The sequence below is a fragment of the Triticum dicoccoides genome, chromosome 3A (genome assembly GCF_002162155.2).
Source record: "Triticum dicoccoides isolate Atlit2015 ecotype Zavitan chromosome 3A, WEW_v2.0, whole genome shotgun sequence".
Taxonomy (NCBI): Eukaryota; Viridiplantae; Streptophyta; class Magnoliopsida; order Poales; family Poaceae; genus Triticum; species Triticum dicoccoides.
In genome coordinates this window covers 77055944-77077140 of record NC_041384.1, presented here as the reverse complement: position 1 = coordinate 77077140, position 21197 = coordinate 77055944, and the positions used below count along the sequence as shown (strand labels likewise).

The following is a 21197-nucleotide window of genomic DNA, read 5'->3' as shown; positions in this document are numbered from 1 at the left end:
TATCTAGACTCATTTTAGTGCTAGATACATTCGTATTTAGACAAATTTAAGACAAATAATTCGAAACGGAGGGAGTAATAACTTAGACTAGTGTCATGCATACGACACTAGTCTAAGTTACTCCCCACTATGACCAGCCTTAGGCAAGCGTACTCTTGGTGTAATACCATGTGGTTGTGGTGGGGCAATAGAGACAAAAAATGAATACCGAAGAAAACACGAAGCCCAAGGAGAAAACCAAGGAAAAAGCTGGTTCTTTTGGAAGGGGGAGGGCTGATCCATGAAGAAACAGAAAGCTCCGGCTGAAGGTATATTACCACACCAGTACGAGCAGGTAATCTGAGTAACTATTTGAGCATATGATGATCCAAATTTTGATCGACTGAAACAAAACATACTATAATAGTCATCACAAGCCCAGTATGCAAAACAAAAACAAAAAGGGCCTCTTGGCCATTTCATGTTGTATGTCATGACTATGTTTTCTCCCATTAGCGTCTCTCTGACCAAGAAAAACGGAGCTTCTTCACTAAATTTGCAGTCACTTGGGTCCAGCCTTCCCATAAGAGTCGCGCAGGGTCACAGTCCTGTTCAACACAAGCTTCTCGGGCGTCGAGTCCGTGTCCACAGCAAAGTAGCCTGGAATTACATTCAAGAAGAGCGGTCAGTTGCATCAAGCGATACAGAGAGGAATGCCAACAGTATACAGAGGTTCGGAGATTACCAAGCCGCTCAAACTGGAACTTGTCGCCCAGAACCGCGGTGGCGAGTGACGGTACAGCGTAGGCGCCCTTGACTACCTCCTTTGAGTGCGGGTTAATATCACCCAGCCAGTCTTTCAATTCGGCGGGATTCTAAGAGAGCAAGAAATACATTCATAAGAAAGTGACTTTCCAGTCCTACACACATCAGTAATGACAGCAAGAACAGCCAGCAAAACTATACCTCCGAGAGGAATAATTTCTCAAATAATCTTATTTCAACCTTTAACGGCTCAACTCCAGGTGCTGGCTCGGCAACCCAGTGCAGAACACCCTGAACAAATTGGAAACCAAGTAAACATCTGGAATGTTTTTTTTTTCGTGTGTGTCGACTGCCTAATTACATGTGTAAGATTTGGAAAGATTCAACCACCAGCTACCTTAGGTTTAGAGGTCTTTGAAGGGTCATACTCGGCTCGAATTTCAACAATATCATCTGGATTATCACCATAAATAACCTCTGTGCATTTTATCGGGAATGCATACCTAGTAATCAAATAGACATGTATCACTATGCAGATATGGAGTAGGTGAACTACAATAGTCAAGTAATTTCAGCTCAACTTTCTTAACAAAAGAAAAGTAGTTCCAAATCAATTACCTCAGCAGGGCAGATTTACCAGGAGCCAATCCATAGTAATCTTTGGAGTCCTTCACGCGAAAATCAGTTTTTTCAATGTAGACGGTTTTTGAGAAAGGAACCTGTATAAAGGTAGCATATAAGAAATTATTTAGCATGGACAATGTAAAGCAAAGACGCGGTAAACCTATATCATTTACGTAGCAACAAAAACTATTCTTCTCGTCATATACTGAACATGAGAGGCACCTTGTAGTAGGACGAAGCTTCATCAGCAGGAGCATCAGGCCACTTTTTTCCATCAAGGTCTATGACTTTTCCATCTTCCAAATTAGTTATTACAACCTAATAATTTAGTAAAGGGTGAGTGTGTTAGGAACTTCTAAAGGCTGAAGACATGAGGTGAATTGCAGCAGGAACCGAGTGCCAAACCTTCAGAGGATGCAAAACAACCATGGTCCGAGAAGCTGTTTTATTCAGTTCTTCTCTGATATGATATTCAAGACGGTCAACACGGATTAAGCTATTGTCACTGCATATAGAAAGAAGAAGTGCAAATCAGTAGCAGAAACAGAGATTTAATGGTTGAGCATATATAGACCAAAGCATGGTTCATGTGAGCCTTTGTTAACAATAATTCATGCATTTACCTTCTCGTTATCCCAATTCCACGGATAAATGAATTGATCGCAGTTGCTGATACTCCCCGTCGCCTCAGTCCTGCCAAAGTCAACAAACGAGGGTCATCCCACCCATCTACCCACTTCTCTGTCACAAGCCGATTCAACTGCAACAGAACAAGGAAATGGATATCAATAAGTGCATATCAAATACAATTATCTTCTCTTTTTTTTAACATACCTTTCTTTTGGACATCATAGTATGTGATATGTTTAGCCTCGAATACTCCCAAACATATGGCTGGTACAAGCCCAAGGCAACAAGTAGCCAGTAGTATGACGGGCGACGAATGTCGAACTCGAGCGTGCACAACTAACAAAAAAACACAATCAGTCAAGTTACAGTTCAACCGAGGCAAAGCTATTTCAAGAAAGGAACTTACAGAATGTGTAATGTTTTCAAGTGAATCCACCATGCAATGAGCATAGTCATAGCTTGGATAGATACACCATTTGTCGCCAGCATGCGGATGAGGAGTGAACTGTATGGGCATCAAAGATTGAGTTTTGTATGTATGAGATGGGCATTCAAATTCATCAAGTGAGTTGCAATGTTGCATGGCTTACTTTTATTCTATATGCTATTAAATCAGACATGTTTTTGTTATCATTCTGCATGTCCTGCTTCATTCGGAGAGTTGCTGCACCCTCAGCGATCAACCCACGTCGCATGTCTTCAAATAACTGAAGAGACTCTTCAATGGGCCTATCCCTCCATGGACTATCCATCTTCTTTTCCCTGTATTCCTTGATTTGTTCTGCAGTCTGGCAAGCATACACTAGTCAGTATCTACACACTCTCCTTTCTAATTAACTATTGCACCATGATAAAGAACTGATCAGAGCAAACAAACCTGGTGATCCACATAGGCTAGCCCTTTCCGTATTAACTCAACTGCATGCTCATATAAATCTTGGAAATAATCACTTGTATATGTAACTTTATAGGGCTCCCATCCCATCCACTTGACTATCTCCTGAATGTGGTCTATATATTCTTTCTTTTCAGCTTCTGGATTTGTGTCATCAAACCTGTAATTCAAAGAGACAGCAGTCCCCATTTTGACATGAATGAGAATGCAAAAAATAAAGGAGCAAGAATTCTTTGTAAGCATTTATGTACCAAGCAAAACTAATTAGAACTCAGGATCGAAAACAGATACAATTAATCAAATGTAGTACTCCCTCTGTCCCAAAATAAGTGAAAAATGAGAGTATAATAAGAGAATAAGCATAAATTCAAAGACCATTTCCTGTATTTATTCAATGGCATGGTCAAGGGAAAAATGAGAACATAAAACAAATAGTTGGCACAAAATTGACCTTAGAGCAACATTAACAGGCCAAAAAAGTATATAAAAATGACAAGCGGGAGAAAACTGTTCCAAATGGAAATTCATATATTATTACCTGAGATAACAGTGACCATTTCGCTCTTTAGCCAATCCAAAATCAATAAACATAGCCTGAATGAGATGAAGCATGTAAGCACAATCTTATTATCTTCATGTTTCAGGGAAGTAGCATATATGAGAATGTTTTTCATTAAACCTTAGCATGACCGATATGAAGATATCCATTAGGTTCTGGCGGGAAACGGGTCATCACTTTTCCACCAGTTGCCTTAAGATGTTTCTCTAATATCTCCTTTGTGTTGTGTGCCCTCCATATGTTCCCATTGCTGAAGAATATTTCTGTATGAACCTAGCTCGTGAAAAGAAATCAAGACTTAAGTTAACTTCTCACAACACCCAAAGCTCCAACAGATAGTCAATCAAGGTGCTTATGAGAAGGATAACTACTTGGGAAGTGCACAACTGAGATGCATAACACCAACAGAAATTTAAACAATTTATCTCACAATCTATGGTACCTTATTGTTTTCCGCTGGCTGGGGAAATATTGTATAAGGATTCAGTTCCTCCTCAGATGGTGGGGCAGCAGTGGCTACTGCAACCTTTTTCTCCTGCAGTTCACAGATATACCATAACTAAGTAATTCGGTAATCAAATCGTCATATTTTAAACCCAAAGGATCCACTTCAGCTCACCAACCTCAACTTTTGCTGGTTTTTCCTTCTTCTTTTTCACTGGTTTTACATTGTCGGCTTCTGTCTTCGGACCTAGTATCTCAGCAAGCTTCTTCTCAATCTCCTCCTGTAAGAACAAAAAAAATAAGTGGTTCAACATAAAGGCGAGGTAATACAACCAGACACACAAGTATTTAATCAGGATCATTTTGCACCTTTGTTGCCTTAGCATCGCCCCAGGGGTGCCGCTTCCTGACCTGTCCGCATAGGCCACCAACTGGGAGAAGGAAATGCAGGATCAAGGACCAGTTTGCTTCCCTCTAGTTCTAGTCTAGTAATAAATCAGAAAATTCAGTAATATAAAAGTGAACTGGAAACCAAACCATTTATGTGATACCGCTGCTCCAATATAGCTTCCATGTTTTCCTTTAGAACCTCAGCGACAGTTGACTGAATCTCTTCAATAGAAACAACCACACCTGCAGTCACAGATTGTGTTACAATAAATTGGAAGGATTGGCCGAGAAAAGGTGCCCCTTCCATGTCTCATAACAAAATATGTGCAACAATTCAATATTCTTTTATCATCCTAACAACCATATTCTAAGTTCACACTGGTAGAAATTTTTGGTGTACAGTCAGTGAATGTGCAGGCATGATTTATAATTTGCAGAAGCATACAACTATATTCTGATTACGAAAACATACCTACACCACAGGCTTCTTCAAACTTCCCAATATCCAAAGATTCAGGACCAGTGTTAGTAAGAAACGACAGGGCAGCATCTAGCTGTGCAGGGTTCTTAATCTGAAGTGGCAAAGCAAGAAATACATCAGATCCACGGCATAAGGAGAAACAAGCACTGAAACAGAACTAATTCTTCGCTTGAGCTCCCGGAAAAGAACAGATAATGAAAACTCTGTGTTGGAAGTGGATTGAAACATGAATAGGCGGCCGCAGATATATATATACCTTGGTCGAAACGATGTAGTTAATGAGAGCAGGACGATGGACAAGTGCATTATTTGGGTATTTCGTGGCAACCTGTTTCATTCACGAACAAGTGCACCCCCATAAGTCACACGCATAAAAATTTCTTAAATGTAGCAGGGGAAATTGGTGCGGGTGCTTACTGCATACAGAAGATTCCCAACGGACTTGTCGCATCCAGTTATACCAGCCTGTTCATGAGCAAATCTACAGTTAAAAGGGGCAAAAACATGGTAGGGATTCGGATCGAACAGGTAAGCGGCACTGATTTGGTCAGGTAAACCGACGCCACTTGCATAGTCGACTAGCAGAAATCAAACCCTAGACGCAGGGGCCACGCGAACCAGCGCTCACTGAGATCAAGAGACTGTAGGCGGTAAGGAGAGGAGGCGCTGTTTACCTCGGCTACGACGGCGGCTAGGTTGGCGGTGACCTTGCTATTGACCAGCGCGTTCTCGGCCGTGCGCTGGTCGAGGCCGAGCGCCAGCAGCGTCTCCAGCCGCAGCAGGGCCGGGGCCGGGGCCGGGGCCTTCTCCCCGTCGACCATCTCCGCCGCCGGCGCCTCCCGCTCCGGCTCCTCCGGGGTCGAGTGTGTGTCCGTACGCGTGCGCGCGCCGCAGCTGGGGCTCCGGGAAGGGCTGCGGGCGAGAGAGGTGTGGGGGATTGGGGGAAAGTGTGCGTGGCGTTGGGGGGTTTCTGACGCAAGCCCACACATAAACCCTCCGGCCCACGCGCGTGGGTTGTGTGAGGCGATGTGCGTGGCAGCCACGGTATATTTGTGCGTGGCCCGTGGCTTCGGAATGCGGCTTGGGTGCCACGGAACTTGTTCTCTGCCGATTGGATATTGGATACAGCCAGACTGGTTCTCGAGCATCGTTTTGTTTTAAGACGTGTCACGGCTATCACTTTCCCACGGCCGGATAAACACCTCGAACGTCAGCATCATGTGCGTGAATCTTAGGTCCAATAACAACATTTGCTTCCCAACTAAAAGAAAACATTTTCTTTGCGGGAAGAAAACAATTGCTTTTAGCACGATTACTTCCTCCATCGGGTTTGTAAGTCTTATTAGGTCCAATGACAACATTTGTGTAAATTTGTGTCCAATTTACAAACCAGGATAGAGGTAGTAGGGTACTATGACAAAATATAGGCAAGTTTGGTAAATAAGTTGGGTCCGGATTTGTACTTGGGGGACATTTAAGAAAGCAGTTTTCAAAGCATCGGCATTTTTTAGGAAAAGCATATAGACACACATATTCGTACCACCCCCATTCCTTTCAGTTATTTCCATTTCCCTTGCAAATACATATGAGAGGAACTCTTTTAGAGCTTTACATATTTGGGGCCAGTATGAGTATAGACTACTTACTAGGTTTGTGGTTATATAAAAAGGTTGGGTGCACCTATTGCACTATTAGTATATCTTCGCCCAGAAAATATTTTGGCCATTTTTTAGAAGAATACTTTGACAATATTTCAACATTTTTGTGCACAACTGATGGTTTTTTACAACAATATATTCGTTCGAGTGCCCATTTTTATGGAGTCGCCTTTTGCGTCAAATAGGGACCTGACGCACATAGGAGGCCACGACTGGGCCAGCCCAGTGGCGTCCCGTGGATTGCAACAAGCCGACCACTCGGGGGAGCAACTAGTTAACGAGCGCTCCTTTGGGAGCCTCGCAACAATCAGCGTCACTTGGCGCGCTCTCAGCCATTCACCACGTGTTGCGCTCTGGACGCTCCCTTTGGATTTTGTTTTTTTTTATTTTTCGCACGCGTTTTCGGCTTTTTAAACGGGTTTTTTCGACGTTTTGGGTTTCCCTCGGTCTTTCTTAGCTTTTCGAAAAAAAAATCGCAAAAAATGGGTTTTCTTTTTTTTTCTTTCATGAAAGTCACGGTTTTTCTTTCGCGAGAGGCACGGTTGTGCTTTAGCGAGAGTCACGGTCGTGCCTCTCGGAAACGAAAAAAACACGTTTTCTGTTTTTTTTTCTTTCGCGAGAGGCACGGTTGTGCTTTCGCGAGAGTCACGGCCGTGCCTCTCGGAAAGGGAAAAACAAAACGCGTTTTCTGTTTTTTTTTATTCGTGAGAGTCACGGTTTTGCTTCCGCGAGAGGCACGGTTGTGCTTACGCAAAAGTCACGGCCGTGCCTCTCGGAAAGGGAAAAAAGTTCGTGTTTTCTGTTTTTTTTCTTTCGCGAGAGTCACGGTTTTGCTTTCGCGAGTCACGGCCGTGCCTCTCGGAAACGGAAAAAAACGTGTTTTATGTTTTTTTCTTACACGAGAGTCACAGTTTTGCTTCCACGAGAGGCACGGTTGTGATTTTGCGAGAGGCACGGGCGTGCCTCTTTCGGAAAGGGAAAAAAACCGTGCTCCCGGTTCGGTTTTTTCGCCCGGTTTTTTCATGAAAAAAAAGTTTGTCAAAACCTATCAACATGGTATCTAGTTTTGAAGATCTCGACGCGAGGAATCCAATGGTGAAAACAGTTCGAGATTTGGACACACAGTTTAAAAGATAAAACGTATTAAATAAACGGAACTACGAAAAAAAGAAAACTTCCAGGTTGCAACAAGTGGCGCGCTACATGTGCGTCACTTATCGCGACCTGAAAAAGTGGAGTGTTCTTTGCAACAAATACTCCTTAATTAGTGATTTCAACCACTCGAAGGTTATGTTCCCTTTTGCTTTTTTGGGCTTCTTCTCATTCTTCTTTAGCATGTAGCGGCTTGGATCATGTAGAGCCCGCCTTTTGTACTTTTTCTTTTAATTTTGTGAAATAGGGATAAATTTTATTTTGAAAAATTATGGACATTTTTTACATTTCGCGAATATTTTTTAATTTGAATTTTAGAAATTGTACGGGATTTGTTTGAGATGAGAATAATTTTAGAAATTTTGTATATCATTGAATTTGTTATGGTTTTTTTAATATGTTTGTATATTATTAATTTTACAAACATTTTTTGTTATGAAATTTTGGAAACATTTTTGAATATGTCAAAATATGTTGAACAATTATTTGAAATAATATTAATCAAGCATTTGATAAATGTTTAATGTGTATATAAAAAATGTTGATCATGTATTAAAAAATGATGACAACTTATAGAAAAAATATTTTCCATATATTCAAAAAATAATAATAAATCATTTCAAAATATTAAATTTCATAACACAAGAATGTTGATCATATATTAAAAATGTTAAATTTGTATTGAAAACATGTTAGACGTGAAGTATCGCTTTCTTTCAGGAGAAGAAAGAAAGGCGATCTCGCCTTCAGCCGCTAGGGCGCCTTCCTCCGCCGTTATCCTCCGGCGGCTCCCCTCCGCTGACGATCTCGGTCGTCGCTGGTGAAGCGGGTCGCCAAATCCACGCGTGTGGAATATTTTAGGCATTAGTTTCTTATGGTTTTGGGTTGTTCATCGTTTTGGCTTCGGCGGTGGTGAGGCGATCCACTTTTGGGGTGGATTTAGAAACCAGTCTGTTCAGGTAAGAATGGTGTGGCGGCGTCGGCATCCTCATGGTGGATCTGTGTCCTCGGGCTCCGTCGTTGCGATGGTGTTTGCTTTAGCGCCGGCGCAAAGCTTGGGAGGTAGTTCAGGAGCGGATGCAGACTGAGGTCTGCATTGGCGACATCTGAAAGATGGTGGATCGTGTGCTGGGTTCATGGTCGTGGCAAGCAGGTATGGTTTCCTCCTCCAACGTCTTAGTTGGGTGGTGGTGCCATATCTGGAGTTCGATGGCGTGTCTGAGGTGTTGCCCCGGTCTGATTCGTTCAACGGCAATGGCTTCGTCTTTATTGACGAGCCACCTTGCAGGTCCGCAAAGCTACATATCAGCGATGGAGCCGTGTCGAGTTCGGGTGTGGAGGTGATCCGTCATTTTCTTCTTTGGTGGCTGCTATGGTGGTGCTAGAGGCAGGTGACGGGCGTTGGTGTCAATCTCAGAGGATTCTTCGGTCCTGTTTGTAATTTACTTCTTGGTTGTTGTTCCTATGTGCAAAGACTGGCGTTCTGCTGTCTTTTCAGTTTTGCCAAGTTGGTATGTACATGGCTTGTACTATGATCCTTATAATATAAACGAAACACGTTTTACCATGCAAAAAATGTTATAAATACATTTTTAATAAAAAATGTTAAACGTGTATTAAAAATGTTTTTCACCTATCCAAAAAAAGTAGAATCAAACACTGGCGTTCTGCTTTTTTTTCAGTTTTGCCAAGTTGGTATGTACATGGCTTGTACTATGATCCTTATAATATAAACGAAACACGTTTTACCATGCAAAAAATGTTATAAATACATTTTTAATACAAAAAAATGTTAAACGTGTATTAAAAAAAATTCACCTATCCAAAAAAGTAGAATGAAAAGCAAAATAACACAAAGAATGCTGAAAAAGAAAAAGGAAAAGAATAAATAAACAAATGAAAAAACAATGTGTATAGAAGAAGTGTTGATTTTCTCAAAAAAAAAGTGTTGATCATGCATTAAAAAAATGTTCAACTTTTGTTTGAAAATAATTATAAATATATTTTTAATACATGTTAAACTTTTTTTTGAAAAATGTTATGAATACATTTTTGTAATACATGTTAAACTTTTATTTGATAATGTTATAAATACATTTTCTAGTATAAACAATTTTAGACATGTATTACAACAATGTTGTTCACCTATACAAAAAATGTAGAGTGAAAACCAAAATAACACAAAGAAACTCAAAAAAGAAAAAAAGAAACAAGAAAGGAATGAAAAAACAATGTGTATAGAAGAAATGTTGATCATATATTAAAAAAGTATTAAACTTAATTTTGAAAAATGTTATAAATACATTTTTGTTATACATGTTAACTAAATTTGAAAAATGTTATAAATACATTTTTATGATACGCATGTTAAACTTTCATTCAAAAAAAGATACTTCCTCCGTCCTATAATGTAAGACGTTTATTTGACATTAGTGTATAGTGTCAAAAAACGTCTTATATTATGGGACATAGGGGGTAAACATGTATTAGAAAAATGTATTATATATCCACCAAAAATGTGTATAGAAATATAGTAAAAGCCAAGAGAAACCCAAACAAAAGATGGAGAAGGAAAAAGAAAACCAAACAAAAAATGAAAAAGACGAAGAAAAATAAAAAGAAGAACAAAATGGACCGGGTTTTCTCTTTCCTACTGGTTTCTCTTTTTTTCATTCTTCTTTCTGTTTTCTATTTTGTGAAGATCTTTTCAAATGTGGGAACTTTTTCTGAAATCATGAATATATTTTTTGAATTCATGAACAATGTTGTGAAATTGTCAATATTTTTAAAATGCATTATCATTTTTTAAAATTGAACATTTGTTATAATCATAAACATTTTTAAATTCTTGAACAATTGAACAAAATGGAACCTACGAATAGTTTTTTTTGAATCAGCAAAAAAAATCATAATTTGAAAACAATATTTTAAATTCATTAACATTTTTGAATTGGCGAATATTTTTCATAATTTGATTCCATTTTTTTGAATCCAGAAACATTTATTCAAAATCCGGCACATTATACAGTACAAAAGAACGAAAAAAAAGGCAAAACAAAAAACGAAATGAGAAAATCATGTGGCGTCCAGCCCCGCGCATGGGTCGGCTGAAATGGACGCGTGGGGAAGGGGTGCGCGTGGGTTCGTTCCCCAGCACGTACGTAGCGCGCCAAATAGGAGCACCCGTCACGGATGTGCTAAAAGGAAACGTGCAACAGAGCGGACAGACGGCCATCAACGACCAAGGAATCATGTTGCAGCTGGGTTTTTCTGAGGAATGGGTATCCCTGGTTATGAGATGTGTCAGCTTCGTTGCATTTCAGGTGAAGATGAATGGAGAACTGTTGCCATCTTTTCGCCCCTCCAAAGGCATACGGCAAGGTGACCCCGTCTCCCCGTACTTGTTTCTACTTTGCAGGGAAGGGCTCTCTTGTTTGTTGAAGAATTATGATGTTGGATGGGTTGATAGAGGTATACGCCTGGTTTGAGAGCCCCTTGGATCTCGCATCTCTTATTTACGGATGATTTTCTAGTCTTCATGAAGGCTGACTCAAGGAGTGCACAAAGGTTGAATGAAATTCTTCAAGCATATCACCTGGTCTCGGGGCAGTGTGTAAACAAGGCCAAGAGCTCGGTTTTTTTCAGCCCAAATACAAGGGCGTCGACGAACGCAGGGGTAAGAAGTAACTTGCAGATCTACAGAGAAGCTCTTGTAGAGAAGTACCTGGGCTTGCCCACGGCGGCGGGCCGGATCACAGAAGAAAGTTTTGTACATGTGAAAGAGCAAGCAAGGTCCAGGGTACAAGGATATTGCGAAAGACTAATGTCAATTGCGGCGAGGATGGTTCTTCTTAAAGCGGTGATTCAGGCCCTACCGGCCTATGCTATGAGCTGTTTTAAGCTCACTAAAGGCTTATGTCAGAAAGTCACGACAGAGATGTAAAAGTTTTGGTGGGATGAATCTCTCGATAAGAGAAGAATGCACTGGCAATCGTGGGAGAAGATGGCTATTTCAAAATCCAAGGGAGGTTTGGGATTTCGGGATGTGGAGCTGTTCAATGATGCAATGCTCGCCAAACAGGCGTGGCAGCTATTGGATAAGCCAGCCAGTCTATGCACACGCGTTCTAAAGGGACGGTATTACCCAGATGGAGACTTTTTGTAGGCAGGATGCCCTGCTAGCGCCTCCACTACATGGAAAGCCATAATCACCGACAGAGAGGTGCTTAAGAAGGGTTTAATCCACAGAGTTGGTGATGGAATGACTACGAAGGTATGGCATGATAACTGGATACAAGGGAGCAAAACTTTCAAACCAGTATGTAATATTGGAAGTGATCCCATCCACCTTGTGTCTGATTTGATGACGGATGATGGTAACTGGAATGAGGAAGTTATTGAGAGAACTTTCATTGCCCCGGATGTGCTGGCCATTCTCAATATGCCAAGGCCACGAGTCGCTATACCCAATTTTTGGGCATGGGGCTATGAGAGGTCTGGGATTTTCACGGTTCGATCTACGTACAGAATGCTTATGGACTCTCACGAGAACGATCTGAACCAGGTTGGCAGTTCCTCCCAAGGGGAGGAGATTTGGAAATCACTATGGCTTTTGAAGGTTGAAAGATCGTGGATGTCGCCTAGAGGGGGGTGAATAAGCGCTTTAAAATAATTATGGTTTAGGCTAACAAATGCGGAATAAACCTAGTGGTTAATTTGTCAAGCACAAAACTAAAACAACTAGGCTCACCTATGTGCACCAACAACTTATACTAAGCAAGATAAGCAACTATGTGATAGCAAGATATATGACAAAGAACAATATGGCTATCACAAAGTAAAGTGCATAAATAAAGGGCTCGGGTAAGAGATAACTGAGGCACGCGGAGACGACGATGTATCCCGAAGTTCACACCCTTGTGGATGCTAATCTCCATTTGGAGCGGTGTGGAGGCACAATGCTCCCCAAGAAGCCACTAGGGCCACCGTAATCTCCTCACGCCCTCGCACAATGCAAGATGTCGTGATTCCACTAAGGGACCCTTGAGGGTGGTCACCGAACCCGTACAAATGGAAACCCTTGGGGGCAGTCACCGAATCCGTACACTTTGGCAACCCTTGAGGGCGGTCACTGGTACCCGTCAAATTGCTCGGGGCGATCTCCACAACCTAATTGGAGACCCCCGACGCTTGCCCGGAGCTTTACACCACAATGATTGAGCTCCGAACACCACCAACCGTCTAGGGCGCCCAAGCACCCAAGAGGAACAAGCTCAAGGGTACCAAGTGATACGTCTCTGTCGTATCTACTTTTCCAAACACTTTTGCCCTCGTTTTGGACTCTAACTTGCATGATTTGAATGAAACTAACTAGGACTGATGCTGTTTTCAGCAGAATTGCCATGGTATTATTTTTGTGCAGAAATAAAAGTTCTCGGAATGACCTGAAAATCAACGGAGATTATTTTTGGAATATATAAAAAATACTGGAAGAAGAATCCACGTCAGGGGGCCACACCCTGTCCACGAGGGTGGGGGCGCGCCCCTGCCTCGTGGGCCACCTGACGCTCCACCGACCTCAACTCCAACTCCATATATTCGTGTTCGGGGAGAAAAAAATCAGAGAGAAGGATTCATTGCGTGAAAGGATCGATATAGTTGACTAGAGGGGGGTGAATAGGCAACTAACAATTTTTAGCTTTTCTTTACCAAACTAAACTTTGCATCAAAGTAGGTTGTCTAGATATGCAACTAGGTGAGCAACCTATGTGATGCAACAAATAAGCACACAAGCAAGCAAGCAAGGGAAATAACACAAATAAGGTTGCACAAGTAAAGGCACGAGATAACCAAGAGTGGAGCGGGTGAAGACGAGGATGTGTTACCAAAGTTCCTTCCTTTTGAGGGGAAGTACGTCTTCGTTGGAGCGGTGTGGAGGCACAATGCTCCCCAAGAAGCCACTAGGGCCACCGTATTCTCCTCACGCCCTCACACAATGCGAGATGTCGTGATTCCACTATTGGTGCCCTTGGAGGCGGCGTCCGGACCTTTACAAACAAGGTTGGGGTAATCTCCACAACTTAATTGGAGGCTTCCAACAACACCACGAAGCTTCACCACAATGGAATATGGCTCCGCGGTGACCTCAACCGTCTAAGGTGCTCAAACACCCAAGAGTAACAAGATCCGCAAGGGACTAGTGGGGGGGAATCGAATTTCTCTTGGTGGAAGAGTAGATCGAGGCCTTCTCAACCAATCCCTAGGAAATCAAAAAGTTTGATTGGCCAGGGAGAGAGATTGGGCGAAAATGGAGCTTGGAGCAACAATGGAGCTTAGGGTTGGAAGAGGTGGTCAACTCGGAGAAGAAGACACCCCTTATATCGTGGAGAGACAAATCCAATCGTTATCCACTTAACCAGCCCGCGAGCTACGGTACTACCGCACTAAACCAGTGGTACTACCGCGGCCACGACAGGAGCTAGCCCAGTCCTGTAGCAAAGAAGTTGGGGCGGTACTGCCACTCGCGCGGTACTACCGCGGCCCCTTGCGGTACTACCGCAAGGCAGGATTGGACTAGCCTAGGAAGGGCGCGGACAGATAAAAAAACATCCGTGGCAACTTCCGCTGAGTTTCAAACAATGCAAAAATCCGACACGACACTACCACACAAGGCACGCGGTACTACCACGCAGGGAGCGGATGTAAAGATTACATCCACCCCTACTTCCTCTCATGTTGTTGTGCCAGGCCAGGACTCACGGTACTACAGCTCCCAAGGAGCGGTACTACCGTGACCACCTGCGGTACTACCGCAGGGGCCTACGGTACTACTGCTCCGAAGAGCAGTACTACCGCATGCCCCAGAACAACAACACTAGGAATCCTTCTTTTTGCATAAACACGAAGAAACGGAGGATGCTCCATAGTGCAAGGGAAAGGCAGTGCAAAAAGGAGTAAACGTGTACGTGATGATTCCACCCAAACCTTTCCAAAGCAGACCCCCTCTTAATAGTACGGCTTTCCTATGACTCAAATCCACCGAAAAAGGAACATAGAAAAACGCCGTCTTCAATAATCTTCGAGGGGCACCAAACCGTCTTGTGCCTAGTAATGAAATGTCTGAAATACTCAAGGCACACGATTAGTCCACAAAAGCATTGTCATCAATCACCAAAACACCTTAGGGATAATTATGCCCTTACAATCTCCCCCTTTTTGGTGGATTGATGACAATACGGGATTTGCACAAGGGAAAAATATAGAAAATGAGCAAACCACACATCTCTAAAATATAGATGGGCTCCCCCTAGATGTGTGCTATCTAGATAAGTGCTTTGGACTGCACAACACACATACTAGGATCAACTGAAGGAAATATGCCCTAGAGGCAATAATAAAGTTGTTATTTATTTCCTTATTTCATGATAAATGTTTATTATTCATGCTATAATTGTATTAACCGGAAACATAATACATGTGTGAATACATAGACAAACAGAGTGTCACTAGTATGCCTCTACTTGACTAGCTCGTTAATCAAAGATGGTTATGTTTCCTAACCATAGACAAAGAGTTGTTATTTGATTAACGGGATCACATCATTAGGTGAATGATCTGATTGACATGACCCATTCCATTAGCTTAGCACCCGATCATTTAGTATGTTGTTATTGCTTTCTTCATGACTTATACATGTTCCTATGACTATGAGATTATGCAACTCCCATTTGCCGGAGGAACACTTTGTGTGCTACCAAATGTCACAACGTAAATGGGTGATTATAAAGGAGCTCTACAGGTGTCTCCAAAGGTAAATGTTGGGTTGGCGTATTTCGAGATTAGGATTTGTCACTCCGATTGTCGGAGAGGTATCTCTGGGCCCTCTCGGTAATGCACATCACTTAAGCCTTGCAAGCATTGCAACTAATGAGTTAGTTGCGAGATGATGTATTACGGAACGAGTAAAGAGACTTGCCGGTAACGAGATTGAACTAGGTATTGGATACCGACGATCAAATCCCGGGCAAGTAACATACCGATGACAAAGGGGACAACGTATGTTGTTATGCGGTCTGACCGATAAAGATCTTCGTAGAATATGTAGGAGCCAATATGGGCATCCAGGTCCCACTATTGGTTATTGACCGGAGACGTGTCTCGGTCATGTCTACATTGTTCTCGAACCCGTAGGGTCCGCACGCTTAACGTTTCGATGACAGTTATATTATGAGTTTATGAGTTTTGATGTACCGAAGGAGTTCGGAGTCCCGGATGAGATCGGGGACATGACTAGGAGTCTCGAAATGGTCGAGATGTAAAGATCGATATATTGGACGACTATATTCGGACATCGGAAAGGTTCCGAGTGTTTCGGGTATTTTTCGGAGTACCGGGTAGTTACGGGAGAAGCAATGGGCCTTGATGGGCTTTAGTGGGAAGAGGAGAAAGGGCCAAGGGGCTGCTGCGCCCCCCCTCCCCTCTGGTCTGAATTGGACTAGGGAAAGGGGGGCCGGCCACCTTTCCTTCTCCTCCACTTCCTTCTCCCTTCCTCCCCTCTTGGTGGATTCCTACTAGGACTTGGAGTCCTAGTAGGACTCCACATCCTGGCCGCACCAAGCCTTGGCCGGCCTCCTCCTCCTCCATCCTTTATATACTGAGGCAAGGGGCACCCCATAGACACACAAGTTGATCTTCGTTTTCGTTCCTTAGCCGTGTGCGGTGCCCCCTTCCACCATATTCCACCTCGGTCATATTGTAGCGGTGCTTAGGCGAAGCCCTGCGACGGTAGAACATCAAGATCGTCACCATGCCGTCGTGCTGACGGAACTCCTCCCCGAAGCTTTGCTGGATCGGAGCCCGGGGAGCGTCATCGAGCTGAACGTGTGCCAAGAACTCGGAGGTGCCGGAGTAACGGTACTTGGATCGGTCGGATCGTGGAGACGTACGACTACATCAACCAAACGCTTCCATTGTCGATCTACAAGGGTACGTAGATCACGCTCTCCCCTCTCGTTGCTATGCATCACCATGATCTTGCGTGTGCGTAGGAATTTTTTTGAAATTACTACGTTCCCCAACAGTGGCATCCGAGCCTAGGTTTTATATGTTGATGTTATATGCACGAGTAGAACACAAGTGAGTTGTGGGCGATATAAGTCATACTGCTTACCAGCATGTCATACTTTGGTTCGGCGGTATTGTTGGACGAAGCGGCCCGGACCAACATTACGCGTACGCTTACGCGAGACCGGTTCTCCCGGCGTGCTTTGCACAGAGGTGGCTTGCGGGTGACAGTTTCTCCAATTTTAGTTGAACCGAGTATGGCTACATCTGGTCCTTGCGAAGGTTAAAACAGCACCAACTTGACAAACTATCGTTGTGGTTTTGATGCGTAGGTAAGATTGGTTCTTGCTTAAGCCCGTAGCAGCCACGTAAAACTTGCAACAACAAAGTAGAGGACGTCTAACTTGTTTTTGCAGGGCATGTTGTGATGTGATATGGTCAAGACATGATGCTAAATTTTATTGTATGAGATGATCATGTTTTGTAACCGAGTTATCGGCAACTGGCAGGAGCCATATGGTTGTCGCTTTATTGTATGCAATGCAATCGCGCTGTAATGCTTTACTTTATCACTAAGCGGTAGCGATAGTCGTGGAAGCATAATATTGGCGAGACGACAACGATGCTACGATGGAGATCAAGGTGTCGCGCTGGTGACAATGGTGATCACGACGGTGCTTCGAAGATGGAGATCACAAGCACAAGATGATGATGGCCATATCATATCACTTATATTGATTGCATGTGATGTTTATCTTTTGTGCATCTTATCTTGCTTTGATTGACGGTAGCATTATAAGATGATCTCTCACTAATTATCAAGAAGTGTTCTCCCTGAGTATGCACCGTTGCGAAAGTTCTTCGTGCTGAGACACCACGTGATGATCGGGTGTGATAGGTTCTACGTTCAAATACAACGGGTGCAAAACAGTTGCACACGCGGAATACTCAGGTTATACTTGACGAGCCAAGCATATACAGATATGGCCTCGGAACACGGAGACCAAAAGGTCGAGCGTGAATCATATAGTAGATATGATCAACATAGTGATGTTCACCAATGAAACTACTCCATCTCACGTGATGATCGAACATGGTTTAGTTGATTTGGATCACGTGATCACTTAGAGGATTAGAGGGATGTCTATCTAAGTGGGAGTTCTTAAGTAATATGATTAAATTGAACTTAAATTTATCATGAACTTAGTCCTGGTAGTATTTTGCAAATTATGTTGTAGATCAATAGCTCGCGTTGTTGCTTCCCTGTGTTTATTTTGATATGTTCCTAGAGAAAATTGTGTTGAAAGATGTTAGTAGCAATGATGCGGATTGGATCCGTAATCTGAGGTTTATCCTCATTGCTGCACAGAAGAATTATGTCCTTGATGCACCGCTAGGTGACAGACCTATTGCAGGAGCAGATGCAGACGTTATGAACGTTTGGCTAGCTCAATATGATGACTACTTGATAGTTTAGTGCACCATGCTTAATGGCTTAGAATCAGGACTTCAAAGACGTTTTCAACTTCATGGAGCATATGAGATGTTCCAGGAGTTGAAGTTAATATTTCAAGAAAATACCTGAGTTGAGAGATATGAAGTCTCCAACAAGTTCTATAGCTAAAAGATGGAGGAGAATCGCTCAACTAGTGAGCATGTGCCCAGATTGTCTGAGTACTACAATCGCTTGAATCAAGTGGGAGTTAATCTTCCAGATAAGATAGTGATTGACAGAATTCTCTAGTCACCATCACCAAGTTAGTAGAACTTCGTGATGAACTATAATATGCAAGGGATGACAAAAATAATTCCCAAGCTCTTCGTGATGCTGAAATCGACGAAGGTAGAAATCAAGAAAAACATCAAGTGTTGATGGTTAACAAGACCACTAGTTTCAAGAAAAGGGCAAAGGGAAGAAGGGGAACTTCAAGAAGAACGGCAAGCAAGTTGCTGCTCAAGTGAAGAAGCCCAAGTCTGGTCCTAAGCCTGAGACTAAGTGCTTCTACTGCAAAGGGACTGGTCACTAGAAGCGGAACTACCCCAACTGATTGGTGAATAAGAAGGATGGCAAAGTGAACATAAGTATATTTGATATACATCTTATTGATGTGTACTTTACTAGTGTTTATAGCAACCCCTCAGTATTTGATACTAGTTCAGTTGCTAAGATTAGTAACTCGAAACGGGAGTTGCAGAATAAACAAAGACTAGTTAAGGGTGAAGTGACGATGTGTGTTGGAAGTGGTTCCAAGATTGATATGATCATCATCGCACACTCCCTATAATTTCGGGATTAGTGTTGAACCTAAATAAGTGTTATTTGGTGTTTGCGTTCAGCATGAATATGATTTGATCATGTTTATTGTAATACGGTTATTCATTTAAGTAAGAGAATAAATTGTTGTTCTGTTTACATGAATAAAACCTTATATGGTACACACCCAATGAAAATAGTTCGTTGGATCTCGATCGTAGTGATACACATAATCATAATATTGAAACCAAAAGATGCAAAGTTAATAATTGTAGTGCAACTTATTTGTGGCACTACCGTTTAGGTCATATTGGTGTAAAGCGCATGAAGAAACTCCATGTTGATGGGCTTTTGGAATCACTTGATTATGAATCAGTTGATGCTTGCGAACCATGCCTCATGGGCAAGATGACTAAGACTCCGTTCTTCGGAACAATGGAGCGAGCAACAAATTTGTTGGAAATCATACATACTGATGTATGTGGTCCGATGAATATTGAGGCTCGCGACAGGTATCATTATTTTCTGATCTTCACAGATGATTTGAGCAGATATGAGTATATCTACTTGATGAAACATAAGTCTGAAACATTTGAAAAGTTCAAAGAATTTCAGAGTGAAGTGAAAAATCATCGTAACAAGAAAATAAAGTTTCTACGATCTGATCGTAGAGAAGAGTATTTGAGTTACGAGTTTGGCTTTCAGTTAAAAACAATGTGAAATAGTTTCACTACTCACACCACCTGGAACACCACAATGTAATGGTGTGTCCGAACGTCATAACCGTACTTTATTAGATATGGTGCGATCTATGATGTCTCTTACCGATCTACCACTATCGTTTTGGGGTTATGCATTAGAGACAGCTGCATTCACGTTAAATAGGGCACCATCTAAATCCGTTGAGACGACACTGTATGAACTATGGTTTGGCAAGAAACCTAAGCTGTTATTTCTTAAAGTTTGAGGTTGCAATGCTTATGTGATAAAGTTTCAACCTGATAAGCTCAAACCCAAATCGGAGAAATGTGTCTTCATAGGATATCCAAAGGAAACTATTGGATACACCTTCTATCACAGATCCGAAGGCAAGACTTTTGTTGCTAAATTCGGAAACTTTCTAGAGAAGGAGTTTCTCTCAAAAGAAGTGAGTGGGAGGAAAGTAGAAAACTTGATAAGGTAATTGTACCTTCTCCCTTATTGGAAAGTAGTTCATCACAGAAATCTGTTCTTGTGACTACTACACCAATTAGTGAGGAAGATAATGATGATGATCATGTAACTTTAGATCAAGTTACTACCGAATCTCGTAGGTAAATCAGAGTAAGATCCGCACCAGAGTGGTACGGTAATCCTGTTCTGGAAGTCATGTTACTAGACCATGACGAACTTGCGAACTATGAGGAAGCGATGATGAGCCCAGATTCCGCGAAATGGTTTGAGGCCATGAAATCTGAGATATGATCCATGTATGAGAACAAAGTATGGACTTCGATGGATTTGCCCGATGATCGGCAAGCCATAAAAATAAATGGATCTTCAAGAGGAAGACGGATGCTGATAGTAGTGTTATTATCTACAAAGCTAGAATTGTCGCAAAAGGTTTTTCGACAAGTTCAAGGTGTTGACTATGATGAGAGATTCTCACTCGTATCTATGCTTAAGTCTGTCCGAATCATGTTAGCAATTGCCGCATTTTATGAAATCTGGCAAATGGATAAACAAAACTGAATTCCTTAATGGATTTATTGAAGAAGAGTTGTATACGATGCAACTAGAAGGTTTTGTCAATCCGAAAGGTACTAACAAAATGTGCAAGCTCCAGCGATCCATCTGTGAACTGGTGCAAGCATCTCGGAGTTGGAATATACGCTTTGATGAGTTGATCAAAGCATATAGTTTTATACAGACTTGCGGTGAAGCCTGTATTTGCAAGAAAGTGAGTGGGAGCACTACGACATTTCTGATAAGTATATGTGAATGACATATTGTTTATCGGAAATAATGTAGAATTATTCTGTAGAGCATAAAGGAGTGTTTGAAAGGACATTTTCAAAGAAAGACTTCGGTGAAGCTGCTTACATATTGAGCTTCAAGATCTATAGAGATAGATCAAGACGCTTGATAAGTTTTTCCAATGAGTACATACCTTGACAAGATTTTGAAGTAATTCAAAATGGAGCAGTCAAAGAAAGAGTTCTTGCCTGTATTACAAGGTGTGAAGTTGAGTAAGACTCAAAGCCTGACCACGGCAGAAGATAGAAAGAGAATGAAAGTCATTCCCTATGCCTTGGCCATAGGTT

At 42.1% G+C, this 21197-nt stretch overlaps 1 protein-coding gene across 1 annotated transcript; it reads right to left on the bottom strand.

The window, feature by feature from the left end:
* Window positions 1-281: 281 nt before the first annotated feature.
* Window positions 282-5723, bottom strand: LOC119267250 (glutamine--tRNA ligase-like). Its single transcript, XM_037548608.1, has 22 exons — window positions 5442-5723; window positions 5185-5232; window positions 5024-5095; window positions 4759-4858; window positions 4434-4529; window positions 4266-4327; window positions 4076-4177; window positions 3895-3987; window positions 3573-3725; window positions 3432-3487; window positions 2876-3053; window positions 2589-2786; window positions 2405-2503; window positions 2203-2334; window positions 1992-2128; window positions 1774-1873; window positions 1591-1686; window positions 1363-1463; window positions 1142-1247; window positions 946-1035; window positions 725-854; window positions 282-639 (listed from the first exon to the last, which is right to left on the bottom strand). Exons 1-22 carry the CDS (start codon window positions 5586-5588, stop codon window positions 542-544), a joined length of 2394 nt encoding a protein of 797 aa, XP_037404505.1. The 5' UTR covers window positions 5589-5723; the 3' UTR covers window positions 282-541.
* Between the last annotated feature and the right edge of the window lie 15474 nt (window positions 5724-21197).